Consider the following 18,805-nt stretch of genomic DNA (forward strand, 5'->3'; position numbering starts at 1 on the left):
TGCTGAGTAAATAAATAAATAAATAAATAAATAAAAAAAAAATTAAACAAAAGAGTGAGAAAGAGGAAGATAAACTTTGAATATGAAAGCGAAAATGAGCCCGAAAAAATTTTTGAAGACTTTTTTTTTTTAGGAAAGATTACTTTTTATTCTTTTGTTGATACAGTTCTAGCTTCATGAAACAAATTGGAGAAAATTCTTTTTCACTCAATGCACAAGTAAGCTCTGGAATTCATTGTTGGAGGATGTGGTTAGTGCAGTTAGTGTAGCTGGGTTTAAAAAAGGTTTGGATAAGTTCCCGGAGGAGAAGTCCATAAACTGTTATTAATCAAGTTGACTTAAGGAATAGCCATTACTATTACTGGCATTAGTAGCATGGAATCTATTGAATGTTTGGGTATTTGCCAAGTATTTGTAATCCTAATTGGCCACTTTTAGAGACAGAATACTGGGCTTGATGGACCCTTGGTCTGACCCAGTATGACAACTTCTTATGTTTTTAAGTACCAATGTGATCTTGAAGTATAGCTACTACTCCTCAGCATTAGGTAGGCTTCTTTGGTTTCTCACTTGTCACTATATAAAATCTATTGGTCTGATTATTTTGAAAATCTTTGGAGTCTTCAAAGTAGGTCGGCCTTTTGTCAACATTGCTGTTGTCTCATTTACATGTTATATAGGACTTGGACATGGACACTGTACAATGTCAAAGAATTAGTTTGCAGTTTTCTCACATTTAGTACAGAATTACCATCTATAACTAGGAATGAGTTTCTTATGCCCTGCATTTCATTACTGTGCCTCACTCTGCTCATATCTAATGATTGGTTTATTGAGAATCACTGGTCTAATGAACAAAGCCTCTGAATTTCTTTGCAACATTGCCCTTGTAGTCAGGCTTTCATGCTGTGCTCATCACATGTTTTCCTTCATTACTTAACTGATCTCAACCATGGCAACTGTATGAGCTACTCACATCATTGTACGGTGGAAAATGCCATTTGAGCTAGTGATGTAGGAACACTATTGTGATTCACAAGAGGTACTCTGGGTAGCCTTCCTGCCCACTTCCTTAAGTACAAGTGTTTGCTTTGTTATATATATTGAGCTAACAATTGATAGGGATGTGCCTATAATCTATAATTGGTGTGTACTATATATTGATAGTCTATAATCACAGGTTACAGTAGGATTCCATATAATAAAGTATTAGATGTTACTATTTATTTTTTATGGCATGCTTTTTATTGCCTTTTTTGAAATGACAGAAGGCATTATAGAACCCTGCTCATGGTTTGGGGGTCTGGCTGGGGCAACTTACCACAGGACAATATGTTCTTCCAAATGTGAATGACCAGATGCCCTGGTTTCTGTGACAGGATCTAAGCAGGTATCTTGCAGCCAGGGGTGGATTGCCCTATCGGGGGATCAGGCTTCCCCCAGGAGGCCAGTCTGTCCCATCACTTGATTTTTATTTTTTAATATAAGGAGAGGGCAGACCCCTGAAGGGGGTCTGCCCTCTCCTTATATTAAGGAGACTATCATTGTAAATTATAAACTGTATTCTCTGGTTATGACTTTCTTGTTTTTTAACTATCTTTCCTACTGCCTATTTATTTTATCCCCTGCCCAGTTACTGTCTCCCTGTTGAAATGTATTTTCCAAACTTTCAGTTATTATGTGAACCGGTATGATGTACCCACTAATGCCGGTATATAAAAGTTTCTAAATAAATAAATAAAGTAGAGGGGCTGCTGTGGCCCGAAGAGAAACTTGCGGAGCCGCGGCAGACAGCCATGTGGGGCTGGGAGAGAGGCCTGCAAGGTCGCGTGACTCTCCCCCTCCCTCTCAACTTTGCAGGAGCTGCGCAATAGCTGTGGCCTCCTTCTTTCTCCCTTCAAGTAGTGAGGAGCAGCACTGCCGTCCAACAGTGGCAAAGACAAGGCCCAGCAGAAAGGGGGAGCTATAGATGTCTATGCTTGTCTGTGAGAGAGAGAGCACCTGCATGTATGTATGAGCCAGCCTGCATGTGGTAGTGTGTGAGAGCCTGCATGTGTGCATGAGAGAGCAAGCGAGCATGTGTATGTCAGAGCATGCATGTATATGAGAGTGATAGAGCCTGCATGTATGTGTGAGATTCTGCATGTGTATAAGAGAGCAAGAGAGCCTGCGTATGTCTGAGAGACTATGTATGCATGAGAGAGCAAGATAGCATACATGTGTCTGTGAGAGTCTATGTATATTTGAAAATAAGAGAGACTGCATGGGTGTATGAGAGCAAGAGAGCCTGTGTATGTGACAGCATATATGTGAGAGAGAGAAAGCCTGTGTATGTGACAGAATGTGAGTGTGTGTGTGGGGGGTGGGGGAGAGAGAGGATAAAGGTTGTGAGGCCCCCCTTCCCCAATCCACAACAATCTGTGGGTGACTGGAAATCAAAAGATCCCAGGTATGGAAAGCTGGAGATTTTTAATCCTATTATTTAAAATTTCATAGTGTCTGCTGTTTGAAATATTTGGGAAATATTAAAACAAAGTGAGTCATTTTAATTACTAGATGTTTATTGGCTGTTGCCTGCTTGACATATTTATTCTTTTTATTAGTATGGTTTTAATATTATGAATAATGTGTTGTAATTCTTGGCTATATTGCTGAATGTTTTATGAGGAGTGATTATTTTTCTGTTTTTCTATTTTTGCATTGTATAATAATACACTCAGGCTTGCTGTGGTTTTCAGATCATGTGTGTGAGTGAGAGTGAGTGAGCCAGTGAGCATGTGTGTGAGCAAGAGCAAATCAGTGAACATGTGTGAGAGCCAGAGTTTGTGAGCCAGTCAGCATGTGTGTGAGAGAATATAAAGGAGTTTGTGTAAGAATGAACATGTATGTTAGAGAGTGTATATTTGAGAGAGAGGAGAAAGTTTGTGCATATTTCCTATTCCTGATTAATCCAAGACAACCTCCGGGTGCTGGAGTACAAAGTGCTCAGATTTGGAGAGCAAGGGATTTTTTTTTTTAAGCTTTAGTTTTAATTATTGGGTGTTATTTGATGTGTCAGCTGTTTTGAAATATTTTATTGATGTTTGGAAAATTTAAAAAATCTATATATGTTTTTAATCATTGGATGTTCTATTCATCAGCTGCATTGGATGTTCTATTCATCAGCTGTATTTTTTTATGAGTATGGTTTTACTATTATGATTAATGGTTTATATATCTTGATTTTATTGTTTGATGTTTAATGAGGAATGATGATGTTTCTGTTTTTCCATTGTTATACTGCATATGGAGTCTGTCTTTTTACGGTTTCCAATTTAGTTTTTGTTTGCATGTTTCTAGTTATACTTTCTCTTTATTCTATATTTGGTAAGGGTCTGTCTGTATTCTGCATTTGTGACTGAGGTGAGGTATTCTGCTAGCATGCAGTTTCTGGGTGAGGTTCTTAAGCTTGACTTGTTCTGTTTTCCTAATATCAGGTATATTGGTGTATTGGTGTTTTAGAGCCTGGTGTAATATTTGCAGTGTTGTCTTTTCATGGATAAGGTTGTTATTGTTTGAGTGCTGACTGTTATTGCTGTTTTTGTATGGAAAGTTTACTATACTGTAATTCAGTTTACATAAAGCTTTCTGATGGCCGACATGCTTTACAATAGTCCCAATTACATATGGCTGCAGGTTTGTTTTTTTTTGCAGAGTTTTCTGGTTGGTACCACAGCGGTGCAAGTAATTCATACACATATTATAAGTGATATTTTTACTTTAGAATACTAAATATTCTTTTTCATGTAAAATCTGTTACTATAAATGCATGTTTTAAAATTATTTCTGGGAAGGTTGGGGCTAGGAGGGTGTGCAAGGCTGTAAGGTTCACCTGTGATACCTAATACCTTTGCACCAGCCCTGGATATGCTGGCTCCACAAGAAAAAGCAGGATTCCATCTGGAGCTGTGCTGCTTTGGGATAGTGGCTCTTCCCAGTCTCGGCCAGGGTTTAATTTTCTCTCTTTATAAGTCCAGGGAACAGTATGGATCTCTTCTGATCCCCCTCCCCCACCCTTTCTTGGCGTTGGTAGGCAGAGCTCAGCCTGAGAACCATAAAAGCAGCAGACTGTTGTTGCGTCCGTCGCTGCTCGATGCCCTCTCTACCACTGTGGTGACTCCCTCCAGGTCTGATGGATGGCTACAGCCGCGGCATCTCCCTCTGGCGTCCCTGGACCGGCTCGACGCTGCGGATCCGCCATGTTGCCTGATGACGTAGGGCGCGTGCGTGCGCTCCGACTAATGTACCAGCAAGGGCGCGAACCTCTGGGGTGTCCCCCTGAACTGACGTCATCCGCTTCCAATATAAAAGGTCTCAGTATTCGCTAAGGGATTCGTTCCAAGCTACTCTGCCTCCTCGGACTTACCAGGGGTACCCACTCCTTGGGGGCCTCGCTCTCTTTTCTTTATTTCAGATTGCAGATAGGAAGCGGTACTCGCTCCTCGAGGGCCCATGTTCCTGAACACTCTGAAGATTCTCTACTGCCCGGAAGCTATCGCAGATACAGACATTTGTGAGTTACCACCGCTCTCTCAGAGCTTTCCCTGGAACCAGGTACTCGCTCCTCGAGGGCCTAACCCTTTCCAGCTACTGAGCCACTTTAAGACCTTATGTGAGATTGCTTATCTAATTCTGGCTATGAACACAGCATACCCTGTCTACTCACTATCTATAGTCTCTCTACAGCTCAGCCACCCTGGGATCGCTGTTCCAGTACCTGAGGGACTTCAGCCCTGCTGGGCATATCTGCTCACTACTGCTACCTCTGGTGGTTCTACTAACCTGTCTAATAAAAGAACTATTTGTGTCTATCTCCATAACTCAGCCTAGCCGGTGGTCCCTCTCAGGATATCCTCCTGGGGGTGCTGTCATCTGCCATCGGCCCAAAGATTCACCTATCTACCTTCCTCTACAGCTAAGTGCCCACTCCAAGCACTCCGCTGGTACAGATTGCTACTCCTTCCATCAGGGGTCTTCAGCAACAATTCATAACAAATTGTTATCTACTCCCTTTACAGGAACTGAGCATATCAGATTGCTAACTCCTCCTTCAACAGGAGTATCCAGCAGCCAGTTCACAACAAGATTGCTAACTCCCAGCTCCTCCTTCAACAGGAGTATCCAGCAGCCAGTTCACAACAAGATTGCTAACTCCCAGCTCTAACACAGAGCTTTCCTAACAGATTGCTAACTCCTCCCCTCTGGAGGAGGGAACTCTAACAGCTTGCTAACTCCTATCTGATTGCTCCGCCCATCTGGCATCAGATCCTAACAACTGTGTAGTCTGCAGGCATTGGGAATGCACTAGAGTGGTGGGAGGGTTGCGGAGAAGTGGAGGCAAGCTACAGGCACAGGAAGGAAGGTGGGTAAGTCAGGAGAAAGGGCCTATGCAGTGTTGGGGAGGCTTCTGTCTGAGGTGACTGTACTGAGCTCTGAGAGAAGCAGCTGACTGTGGAACCAGCGAGGCTCCTAGAGAATGAGATTGGGAAAAAAGGGGGGGGGGGGGGGGCTGCTGCAGAACAGGGAAGGGCTGGCAGCAAGCAAGAACTTCACACCATGATGCAGCAGTGCTGTACTGGGGGCACTCACTGTGTAAGCAGTACAAAAGTAGCATGACAGAGAGAGTGCATGTGTGTCTGTGTCAGAGAAAGTGACTTTGTGAGACAGAGTGTGTGTGTGTGGGTATCTTTATCTCACACTGACACTCTCAGTCTGTGTGGGTATGTTTTTGTTCTGAGAAAAAGTATGTGTGTTTGTGGGTGTCAGGGTGTATGTGCCAATAAAGTTTCTGCAATCTAAAAATCTGTTTGTGATTGAGTGTGTGTGTGTGTGTGTGTCTGACACTGGCTTGCAGTGTTATTACTTGCAACTGGTTCAGGAACCAGACTGAGAATCCAGGATATATCTCTGTAAGAGATATAAGCAGATGTGTAGGGGGGGGCCATCCAATTTGCATGGATGGAATAGGGGCTGCAGCTGTGCTCACCTCTCGTCTGGAATGTCCTCAATTTCTTAGTTATATAGGAAACATGAAGGTTATTTTGGAGATATTTTGGCTCAATTCTACTAGGTTCCAGGGTTGACTTGATGTGCTTTTGGAAGCTGTTGACACATGTGCTGCAGGGAAAGTGCATGAGGGCATTAGATACCCCCTGGGCCAGTTTTGAAAAAATCCCCTGGGCAGATATTTTCTTGCAATCCGCCCCTGCTTGCAGCAGAAGGGCTGCTTTGCTGTAAAGTCATGTGGTGAGTAAAATAGTTTTATGCTGCAACAGTGAATCCATGCTCTGCCCATCTGTAGCATGCTTCCAGGATTACTACTGTGTTAGTTTCATGCATGTGAGTCCAGTCAAGTTGTGGCATGTCTGTTAGTATAAATAACTACTACTAAATAACAAGAAATCTTTCATTCATATCACTATTTCCTCCACCAGTCGGGAAGTGACTGATATGTATTTTTGTTTCATTTTTGTGAATAAAACATATATGGTTTATATCACTTGAATGTAGTCAGTTCCTTCATGACTAGTTGTATGATGTGCAATGTATGATGTAAGTATTGTATATGAATTATGAAATAAGATGTTTTGTTTTAATGTGTGATTGATCATTAATAGTATACTATATAGTAGTGTTGTCTACTGTTATAAGTATTCAGTGTTAATGAGTACTGATTGGTAATGAAACTGTGTAGTATGCCAGTTTTGTAAGTCTTTTTATCTCCGTGTTTCCCTGTTTCAAAGGAACATTGCAGACTGATGTATTTTTTTTTTAAATCAGCACTTAAGTTGCAATGCACCTTTTACAAACTTTAGTTACTTGTTAAAATTTAGTAAACATTGTTAACTATTTTCGGTGGTGGTTTCTGATAGAGTACAAGAAGATGGCTAGGCTTGATAGCTTTCCTATCTTTCCCAGAGCCTGAAAGAATATGAGTCAAAATTAATTCTTTAGTAAATAATTGGAACTGCCCAGCTATGGCAATGTTCATGCCTGGGATTAGTCCTGTCTCAGGATGGAGTAGATATATTTGGGTGTGGAAGCGAACAAACAGTACATAAATATGCATATATTTAGATTAGTAGGTGATTGTTTTGCGTGCCTGCAAAACATTTGTTAAAATTGAAGTATCTAAAGTGACTCCTCTTTTTGCATTCTTTTATTGAGCTGTGCTACATATTTTACAACAGTTGCTATTTGGTTCAATTTACCTTCAAAATGCCCAAAATAATTTGAGTGAACCAAGCCCATAATGAATAAAGAATTGCTCTTGAATGTGAAAACAAACCCAGAAAGTGTATAAATTAGAAAAAAAAGTTGATTGATTTCTTCCACTGTTTTGGCTCCTTTATGGGAAGTCAATGAAAATAGTATTTTCTCACTTTCCTTTTTGATCCTTCCTCCCTTTAGCTTAATTCTACGATCCCTTGTTCATGACCTTTTCATTCTATGGAAAATTTTAGTTTCTGCATAAAAGTACATGGCAAAGAAAATAAGGAATAGTGAGTGATTCTATTTGTCTTAAAATTAAAACTGGCTAGATAGATTCCAATGAGTAGCAATCAGTAGAAACTATTCCAAGTGATGTGAGGTGACCAGTGGTGATGAGCTTTAAGAACTGGTGCCCTGGCCACCCTTATTTAACCTATTCATAAATGATCTGGAAGTGGAGATTGACAGCACTTGCACTGATGATACTAAGCTATGGAGGTCATTTTCTAACGGGATCGCATGCGATATCTAGATCAGGGCGGGTTCTGGCCGGCGTCGGCACCGGAAGGGGAGGAGTTGGGCCGGCACCGGGGCGGACGCAGCAAAGACATCGCTGATGGCGAAAAGGTAAGGACACTTATCGCCATCATTAATGCGCCCAATAGCATCACCTTTCACGGTGGCGCTATTGGTTTGCGAAAGCTGGCAGCGATCACACCGCAGTGGTGCGATCGCTGCCGACTTTCGGAGGCCCGCTCCCCGCTTCGCCCTCCCCCCCCGCCCCCAGTACCGTGTAATTCACAGAGGCCTGCGTGATAGAAAATCTAGCCCATAATATGTTAGCTTGTAACCACTGTTCAGGATATAGTCCTGTGAAAAATATAATTTAGACATCCTGAAGAAACAAAAGGATCAGTGGCAGATAAAATTCAGTGTTGACAAGTACAGTATATGGTGATACACAGGCCAAAAAAATGGGCTTGCAAAATAAGACCGAATGAGTCAATGCTGTCTGTCAATTTCAAGAAAAGGACTTTGGTTTTCTAGTTTACAGTAAGCTGAGAATGAGCATTCAAAGACTGAGATCAGATATCAAGGGTCTGAGTTAGTAAACTTTTTATCCATAGACGGAATGGGAAGAAAGCCTTAGTAAATCAGGCCCTAAAAATGGGTGTTGACTTGTGGTAAAACTGGGGGTAGCATCAATGGGCACGCTATTTATCTTGCCACTAGATAAGGTCATACTAATTACTGGGTACGGTTTTAGGCCCCACTCCTTGAAGAGGATCTTAAAGAACTTGGAAAGTTCCAAAGAAGGTTCACATAATTAAAGGGTTTGTAAAGTGGTTATTATATGAGTTAAGAGTTCTCAAACAAAACTTGTTTTCCTTAGAATAAAGACATTTTAAGAGGGGACATAGTTATTTTATAGAAATACTATACAGGGCTGCTCAAGGATCTGGCTACATGCAAACTATTTACCCTTGAGTCACATAATAGAACCCTCTGAGAACTAGGTGATCTAGGTTACATCATTTCAAACTGGATTTGTTTTTAAACTTTTACTCAGAAAATGTGAAAGCTGTAGAATTTTCTACCAGAGGAAGGTATCCTAGCTATGTATTTAGGAGGAGGATGGATGTGTTTCTTTAGGTGCACAGCTTTTTTTTTTTTTTTTTTTTTTAATAGATAAGAAATAGCATATTAAAACAAAAATTAAGGGAGATCTGTGAATAAGATCTGAAGTAAATACAATATAGCCAAGAAGCTGGCAAGTTAATATAATGGAGGAACTCAACTAATACTGCTGCTTTAAATGCACAATAAATAGTGTGGGGTCCATTTTCAACTGATAGGTGGCCGGCAAAGTTAGCCAGATAAATGTATTTGACTAACTTGGTTGAGATATTCAATGGTACAGGCATGCCATCAAATATTCCCAGCTCTCTAAAAGTTAGCCAGATCAGTTTATCTGGCTGATTTTAGGACTGCTCTCTGATAGCCCTAATGTTATCCAGCTATCACGGTCATTAGTCAAAATGCGTTATAGCATAATCGCGGGCATTAAGGCCCTAACACCTGTGTTAACTATATAAAACCCTACCCTACAAATTAACACCTGCGATAAATATCACATCACGTGGCGCAAATGCAAATTTTTCAAATTTATTCAAAGGGGCGGGATCTATGAAAATGAGGGATATTATCGCACACTTTTAACGCCAGAAATAACTACACCTTTTTTCCTGGCGTTAAGCCCAAAGTGGAATTTGTGATAAATATTGCAAATTTTGTTTTGGGCATTTTCAGTCAGGGAGGGGAGGGAAAGAAAGAAAGAAAGCGAGAGAGAGAACCTCTGGAGTGGCACCCATAATAGTCAACTCTTTATACCACTATAGGAGAGCTAGATAGTAACTCGAGGTGAAGTTTTGGTGGTCACACAAAGATGAGATTTCTACAATGTTCTCTCGCCCTAGCTTGATGGACTATCCACTAGGGCACTATCTACTAGGGTAATATCAAGCTAGGGCGAGAGAACATTGTAGAAATCTCATCTTTGTATGACTTTCCTCACTTTAAATCATTTCAAAACTTCACTAATGTGTATTGTGCTGTTCGTACTTCTCACTGCATGTAAAACTGGCCCCAAAAACCTAGACCTCCACCAAAACCTCACCTGGAGTTACTAGCTGGCCCTCTATAGTGGTTGACTACTAGGAGACCCTTATAAAGAGAGTCTCTCTCTCTCTCTCTTTCTTCCTCTCTTCCCTATCTGGGCAACTTGTAGGGTGTGATAAAGTACCTGTGCAAAGCAGTATCTTTTAAATTATTATAGCCATGCCCCTTTTCCTTATCGCAGGTTTTATTCATGTGAAATTTCTCACATTTTGATTAATCTAGGCCTTTGTTAGGCAGATAATGCTGAAAATCTGTGTTAACTGGCCACCTTAGCTGGGTAAAGCCACTCTACCTTAGAATGACCCTGGATAATCCTTGATATAGCTACAGTACATACATTTTTTGCTGGCTAAAAACTTAGCTAGCTATGTCAGGGGCAGTCAAACTGGCAAGATTTTTAAATCATGTGGTTTGCTTGGCTAAATCTGATCTTAGCTGGACAAATCACTTTTCATAACGATTATTGGTATATGAAAATGCTAAATAAATAAATAAATATTGTATCTGCCAGCAAACTTCTAAATGCACACACATTTTTCTCTCAGTGCACTTGAATATTTACTATTTTGTTTTTAAATTCTCATTTTAGACATTATCCAAAGCAGTCCTTTACTACCGTGGCAGATACCCCTGAAAACATTCGTCTGAAGCAACAAAGTGAATTGCAAAGCCAGGTGCGTATTCTGAGGTACACTTTTTAAAGAACTTCTTGTAGTGTTCAAAAGTTCCGAGGGCCTAATTTACTAAGAGAGGCATTTTCCCTCATTCTGAGTCTTTGGGAAGAAATCTTAGTAAATGAGACCCTTACATATGGTCAGGGACCCTATTTTTATTCTGGGTCCCACGGCCCCTGATTTCATTTGGAGAAGAGCAGGATATTTTTTCCTATTTTTTCATTTGATACCTCCTCCCACCTCTCTGAAGAGCAAACTCTTTATCTCACCTCCATTTGTTGATCATCCAACACTACTGTCAGGCATCATGGCTGGCATGAGGAGTGCAAATTTAACTAGGTCTGCCTTCTTCGAAGGCTTACTTCAATCTGGCAGTTTTTACCACATGGAGTCCCGTAGTCTTGCAAAGCCTTAGGGCTCCATGCAGTTCAGCCTGCTAGGCTGAAGCCAGCCAGCGGAGGGGGTAAACAAGGTTAGTACAATCTCCTCATCCTGTCGGTTAAGGATGAAGGCCTAGGAGAATCATCTGATGGGGGATGTTGTTTGTGGTGGGGCATCTCTTCAGCAGTGGCAATAGAGGTTGGGATTCGGACTGGCATGGCCATGTAAGTGGGTCTCCTCTTTGGCAATTGAGTTTAGGACTGGGGCAAGGCCTCTGGCTCAGCTACTTGGGTTGCTTTTGATGGTGCCAGGGACTGCTGCTCTGGAGTGGGCCTATGCCGCATGGGGCGCACACATTCTCAGTGAAGGGTATTTCAAAGTTTTAGGTGGCAATGTCCAATTTCTTGCTTTGCTGCCATCTACTCAAAATTTCATTGCATTTCGGGATTTGTCACTGCTGCAATGTAATTGGATTCCTGAATATGATTTATGAATCTTTTCTGAATCGATCGTAGGTCAAAAGTAAAAAAAAAAAACAGCAAAATGGCAGTTTGAACATCATTTCAGACTTACAGCTGACAGAGACTCGATAAGGGTGTGGGTCTCTTCTGATTCCTTTGGTTGATTTGTATTGCTATGCTCTGCCTTTCTGATATCCGCCTATTAGTATTAAATTTTCCACACTGGAATTGTATATGTTGATGTACCCTGTGTAATATTTCCATTTTCTTTGTGCATTGTTTCTTCCCTCTCTGATGATTCGGCATTAATGAGTATGTCTCTAAACCCAGAATAACCATAATATACTGGAGTGCAGTATATTTAAAAGCATTTTTGTTTATGGTGCTTGAATATGCAACTGCATCAATGTAGATTATTCTGAGGTGGTAATGTGTGTTGGGCCTACACCAAGCATTTGCTGTCTGATTTCTGCTTTGACTTTAAAAAATTCATTTTAGACATTTTTTTATGATTCATTATGACATAGTATTATGCATCCATTTGTTTTCATGCTTTTCTTATTGATTGTATTGCATAGATTTAAAAACATACAGTATATATGTATGTATATATAATTTTTGTTTTGATGCCATACTAAATGGACTTAAATTTGTAAGGTTACATTTATAGCATGAAAGCAACTAAAGATATTATAGATAGGGTTTTAGGCAGTTTATTTTAGTAGTTGGTCTGATGATTTATCAACATTTTTACTATTGTAGAAGATAATTTGTACAGTGAATCACTCACAATATGTAGGTATGTATATTGTCTTTCAAAACGCTGGACCTTATTTAAAAAATATTTTTCCCATTCTGTACCTATCAAAAAAATCTTTGTTGAATAAGACCAATTGTTTAAAATTCAGAGGAATATTAATGTTGGAGGAGGTGTTGAAGAAACAAAATAAAAAGAGAATGAATAATTATCTAAAGACAATGTACAGAGCATTGTTTCCCCAGCTCAGCAATATCAGGATTGTAGAAACTTGTGTGAGAGAACCTGTTTAAGGCCAAATCCTTCAATGCCACTCAAGTGGAATGGAGGGGTAGCCTAATGGTTAGTGTAGCAGGCTGAGAGCCCTGGATCTTGCCCTGTGATGTGATAGGGGCAAGGTCAGGTTGGTGCCATTTTGAAAAATGTTACCGACGGGCCTGGAGCTAGGGGGTGTTCTGGGCTCACTGCTGGCTATCAAAGGTTCATTTTAGAGGTATGGGGGGGTTAGGGAGTGGGGGTTGAGGTCTGCCTCCCCCCAGACCACCAGGGTCATTTTTGGGGAGTTGAGGCCTGGGGAGTGAGTGGGGGACCCTAGTCACCAAGGATTATATTTTATTTGGATGGTGGAGGGGAAATCTTTATGCTACAGGGCGTTTTTCACTATTAAGGGGAGAGGGTTGGGAAGGCAGGGGGCCCTTGCACCACAATTGCTCTCTTTTTTTATTTCAGTGGGGTAGGAGTTGCCTCAGAAGGTCGTGGGGGTGGGGTGTGCATGGGTCTCCAATAAGTCCCCAGATTCACTTTGGCCTTTGGGAGGAGTATGCTTATTTGGCCTCTGGCCCTTTAAGTGATGGCAGTCCTGGCTGAGTTGTGCCGCCTTTGCTTGGGAAGGTCCCATATCGTGGCATGATTTTTAGTCGTGCATTTGTGCTGTGTTAAAAAAAAAAATCATGCCACAATAATGCCAGCATAGTTTGTTGGGGAGAGGCCCAATATCGCAGGGATGCCCCCTCATGATATTTGTCCCCTCCCACAATAAACTATCACTGCTTAGTAAGTCTCCCTGCAAGGGCCCTATGTATTAAGCTGCAAACTAATGCTCCAATTTAACATGGGCATTAGCAATCTTAATACCTGAAATACTAAAGGTGTCACGTTAGGGCTTTGTTGCACATTTACCAACTTACGAGAACTTTGAGATCTTCTCAGCATGGTTTGTTGGACATTCCCTCCTTAGAACAGGCACATTTGGTGGAGATTAGAGACTGCATTTTCAGTTGCAGTTCCTCAATTATGGAACTCTTTCCCTGCTGCTTTATGTCTAATTTAATGCAGTAAGACCTTTAAACCATTACTTAAGGCATTTCTATTAAAGCAGGCTTTCAATTGATTGGACATCAATGATGTTTGGACACTTGTGTAGCTGTAGATGTGTCGGATCTTTTTGAACAATAGTACAGTTGCAGATCCCCAATATGTTGTTTTTGTATTTGATTTATATTGTGTGTATTTTTATTATGAATGTTCATTTGCACTTCCCCTAGTGCAGGGGTGGCCATCCTGTGACTTGGGAGCCACATGTGGCTGTTTCATGTGCAAAATGTGGCTCTTGTATTTCTTTCCTATGGCAATTGAGCGCCACTGCAGAGGGCAAGAGGGGAGGGGCTAGAGCAGGGAGCACACACAGCAGAAAAGAGCAGAGAAGAGTTGCTCCAACCCCTTTTCTCCTGTCATCACAGCACAGCTGATTGCAGCAGAAAAAGGAGGGAGAGGCCATAGAAAGGAGCAGAGACTTTTCTCTACTTATCGCAGCTCTGCCCCTCCCCTCCTTTCTGAAACCAACTGAAGGACAGGAAGGGAAGGAGGACGACTGGAGTTGACTGGACAGCAAAGAAGAGCCACTCAATTCCCTGCTCCAGCTCTTCTTATCCAGTCCCCCTCTCTCCCTCCCTCTGTTCCCCATCCCACCTGCTGTCTGGAGTAGAAGGCTCTTCTTTGTTATGCTGCCACAGGGAAGAACCTGGAGTGAATCCTGCTGCAGGCCCAGAAAATCATTGTGTTTCCAGGGTTGGGATTCAGCTAACAGCAGAGGTGAGGGGGGGGGGGGGGAGTCACTCAGAGCTTCACTCAGGCCGGAATGATTTTGGTGAGGGAAAGTGGGTGATTGCTTCAGAGGCAGTATGAGAAGTTATGAATGTTGTGATAGGGGAGGGATGTTGATGCTTCAGGCAAGAGTGGTGCAAGTGGAGGTGAATGCTTCTGAGAGAATAACATGATAGGGGATAAATGTTGGGAGAATTGAGGAGGATGAATGCTGGGAAGAAGTGAGGAGGTGTTTGAATACTGGGGAACAGGATAAGGAGATGTTGAATCCTATGGGGAAAGTGAGGAGGGGGTAAATGACATCTTCCTGGCAGCAATACAGATTGGACTGAATGGCACCTTATTCCTCCCTAAGGTCCATGCTGCCATGTGTTCTGCAGCAAGTGTGAGGCTAAGGTGGGGGGGGGGGGGGGGGGGGGGACAGAGGGAGGGAGAGAGGGCTGGGATAGGGAGTGGCATGAGAGCCATGTTGGGAGGGTGCTTAGTATGTGATATGGTGTGGGGAAGTGGAAGGGCATGAGAAAGTCAGGGATGGGGGCAGTAGAGAGGTCCAAGAAAGCCAGGAGGGGGAGGCATGTGTGAAAGAAAGCAAAGAAGTGGTAGTGGAGGATAATAGAGTCAGAAATGGTATCAGGGTGAAAGCAGGGCAGAGGTAGTGAGGAGGGTGTGTGCGTGTGTAAGGGGAGGGGGAGGGGAGAATGAGAGATGTTATGCTGAGGTTAGTGAGAGGAGGAGAGAGACAGGTGGGGACAGGGTGAGAGACAGGCATTGGGCAGTGTGGGAGGGAGGGAGGGGAGAGAGAGAGAGAGAAGCTGGTCAGACTGGTGGGATAAGATAGGGGAATTGAGAGAGAGGGACAGCCTGGTGGGAGGATTGAGATAGACTGGTGGGGATACGATGGGATTGAGGGAGAGGTTTGGAACAGGGTGGGGGGTGTTTAGAGAGATACAAGTAGGGACTATCTCCTGCCCATGCAGGGCAGTTGCTGGGAAAAATGGCACAATGGGCAGAGGTTGCTTTGGCACCCTCTTTCCCCTTTGGGCTTGGATGTTCACAGACTTACAGATTGTCTCAAAGGGCAGTAAGGGGTTTCCCCCCAGCTTGCCACCCTGGGCGATTGCTTACTTGCCATCCTTTGCAATGGCCCCAGTTCCTCAAAGGGGACCCTTCCGTCTATTGAAAACATGAGCATCTGATTCCTTGGTGCATTAAAGGTTGGCCACCCCAGTTCTAGTACCTTGGCTTAGGCAATTAGTACATTTTTACTAACCTAAACTAAACTACGATAGTTCTTCTTTGTATTTGAATGCAAGGAATTTTATTTATAGGACATAGGTTATTTACAACTAGTAGTAAAAATCTATCCAAGGATGGAGAAACACTGTGAAATGTAGGAAGTGTGTAACTGAGATGTGTGGTAGTAGAATCACACCACATCCCCTCTTCCCTTATCCCTCCTTCCAAAGCTCCTTTGACCTCCTCACTCTTCCTTTTTCACTCACCCTGGTTCCCTCCTTCTCCCCCAAACTACGCCCTTACCCTGGTTACGCCCCTCCCCCTGGTTTTCTCATGAACCCCCTCACTCATGCAGGTTGACTCCCTCGTCCCAAAACCCCTCACAACTCCTTGTTTACCCAGTTCCCTTCCTCTCTCCATCCCACAAACCCCTTACTTACCCTGGTGTTGTGTGTCCCGTCCACGCTTGGCCCATACCCGGGTCTGCTCACCTCATTCCTGGTCCAATGAGTCCCGGGCCATCCTCCCCCGCTGCTGCTGCTGTTAGCTCGGCTTGGCCTCACGGAGGGGCTCGGCATCCTCCATGGCTAGTTTGCCTTCCAGCGTCTCTCGTTCCAGGTGTCTCCTGGTCCAGCGTCTCCTGTTCCTTTGTCTCTCCATCCCTGGTAGTACTTTCAGCACGGATCTCACGGTACTGACCTTGCTTGTTCCTGACTTATTCTTGATCGCTGCCTGGAACCAACCTCTGCCTGACTACTGACTACTCCAGATCGCTGCTTGGAACTTGACCTCTGCCTGACCTGACTACCTCTGGGTTGACTACAAGGTACTGACCCCCTGCTTTGGCTGAACATTCTGGATTGATACTCTGGCCATGATTCTTGCTATACACTCGGACTCTGTTCTGGCCGCCTGTGACCTTTGGATATTCTGCTCTGAACATCGACCGCACACCCTTGTTTGTGGTGGGCACTCCCCTGCGCTTCCTCTTTAGGAGATCCTGCGAGGCCCACCTAAGACCAGGTGGCCCGGGTAACCAAGGGGCTCAACTGAAGGAACCCCGGGTGCTATTGATGAAGCTCCTGCTAGCATCTGTCTCCTCCTGTGCTCCACCTCCTGGTGGCAGGCGCTCTCCGGGTCCGACCGGAGAGCCGTACCAAACCTGCACCAGGCCTAGGGTCCACCTCCAGCGCAACAGTTGCCAAGGCCATGGACTCGGCAGAGTCTCCTGCCTTGCAGGCCATCCCTGGCCTAGCAGCTCATGTCTGATGAACAACAGCGAATCATCGAAGGCATGACTTCATCCGTGGAGACACTACAGTCTCAACTACAGGACTCTGTCATGGCCAATTCTGGGGGTTGGGCTCAAACCCTGTCTCCACTGGCTTCTCTCTGGCTCTTCCAGCTCCACCTTGTTTCAGTGGGGATCCGTTGCTTCTCTGAGGCTTCATGAATCAGTGCTTTATATGCAATTTGCACTGCAGCCTGCATTGTTTCCTAGTGAGACCACCAAGATTACCTTCATACTCTCACGTCTTGAGGGGAAGGCCCTGGCATGGGCGTCCCCACTTTGGGAGTGGTTCTGATGTTATCCTCCATCATCTCTCCCATTTCATGATTGTCTTCAAGCAGACCTTCGAGGATCCCGGCTGACAGGTGGTTGCGGGTCGTCAACCTCTCTACCTCCGTCAAGGCTCACATTCGCTCACCGAATTTACAGTGGAATTCAGGACACTAGCCACCAAACTGGGATGGCAAGAGGACTGCCTACGGGCAATCTATCTGGACAGCACGTCTCCTGCCCTCAAGGATGAGCTGGCTGCTCGAGAGATTCCCACATCTCTAGATGACCTGATTTCCCTGGTTGGCAAGACTGATCATCGCCTATGTCAGTGACACCAGGAGGTAAAGGTCTAAGAACATAAGAACATGCCATACGGGGTCAGACCAAGGGTCCATCAAGCCCAGCATCCTGTTTCCAACAGTGGCCAATCCAGGCTATAAGAACCTGGCAAGTACCCAAAAACTAAGTCTATTCCATGTTACCGTTGTTAGTAATAGCGGTGGTTATTATTTATTTTAAAGAGTCTTCTATACCGATGTTAGTTGAAACATCACCTTGGTTTACATGGAACAAAAGCAACGGAAATTACAAGTAACAGGGGAAGGGTAGGGGGTACAAAAAACCAATAGGAAAGCAGAGAAGCATAGGAACAATTAAGAAGTGAACTATAATGTCCTAAGAACAGTTCATAGTCAAATTCAGGTCATGATCCATCACAATTCAATATTCAATATTATCTAAGTCAACAATTAATAGCAGGTAATGGACTTCTCCTCCAAGAACTTATCCAATCCTTTTTAAACACAGCTATACTAACTGTACTAACCACATCTTCTGGCACAAATTCCAGAGTTTAATTGTGCGTTGAGTGAAAAGAACTTTCTCCGAATAGTTTTAAATGTGCCACATACTAACTTCATGGAGTGCCCCCTAGTCTTTCTATTATCCGAAAGAGTAAAATACCGATTCACATCTACCGTTCTAGACCTCTCATGATTTTAAACACCTCTATCTTATCCCCCCCTCAGCCGTCTCTTCTCCAAGCTGAAAAGTCCTAACCTCTTTATTCTTTCCTCATGGGGGAGCTGTTCCATTCCCTTTATTATTTTGGTCGCCCTTCTCTGCACCTTCTCCATCGCAATTATATCTTTTTTGAGATGCGGTGACCAGAATTGAACATAGTATTCAAGGTGCGGTCTCACCATGGAGCGATACAGAGGCATTATGACATTTTCCGTTTTATTCACCATTCCCTTTCTAATAATTCCCAACATTCTGTTTGCTTTTTTGACTGCCGCAGCACACTGAACCGACGATTTCAATGTGTTATCCACTATGACACCTAGATCTCTCCCAGCCATCTGCCTCACACCCAGTTCGTGCTACAAGGCTCCCATTGAAAGGCCTTACCGGCACCTCCTCCATCACCAGAGGAGCCGATGCAGATCAGTCACGGGCGCTTGTCTCCTGAAGATCGTCTTCGTCGCAAGAAGGAAGGCCTTTGCTTATACTGTGGTGGTTCGAACTTCTTCGACAATCCTGCCCTGTATGACCGGCGGGGGTCCTGAGCTTGGGCGCTACTGTAACTGGCCCCCAATTATTACTCCCAATTAATCATGCTCCTTTGCCACAACCACACTCGTGGACACCGGCGTGAGTGGCAACTTCATTCTGGATGATATCGTCACCCTACTCCAGA

The 18,805-nt window shown here is 43.5% G+C and overlaps 1 protein-coding gene across 1 annotated transcript in view; it reads left to right on the forward strand.

Moving 5' to 3' along the window:
* The window catches only part of NEBL (nebulette), a 673,305-nt gene that overhangs the window by 132,572 nt on the left and 521,928 nt on the right, over positions 1 to 18,805 (forward strand). Inside the window, exon 3 of the mRNA XM_029588730.1 lies at positions 10,520 to 10,604. Within this exon, the coding sequence (XP_029444590.1) occupies positions 10,520 to 10,604 (85 nt within the window). The remainder of the gene's footprint in view (positions 1 to 10,519; positions 10,605 to 18,805) is intronic.

This window comes from Rhinatrema bivittatum, chromosome 2 (genome assembly GCF_901001135.1).
Source record: "Rhinatrema bivittatum chromosome 2, aRhiBiv1.1, whole genome shotgun sequence".
NCBI lineage: Eukaryota > Metazoa > Chordata > Amphibia > Gymnophiona > Rhinatrematidae > Rhinatrema > Rhinatrema bivittatum.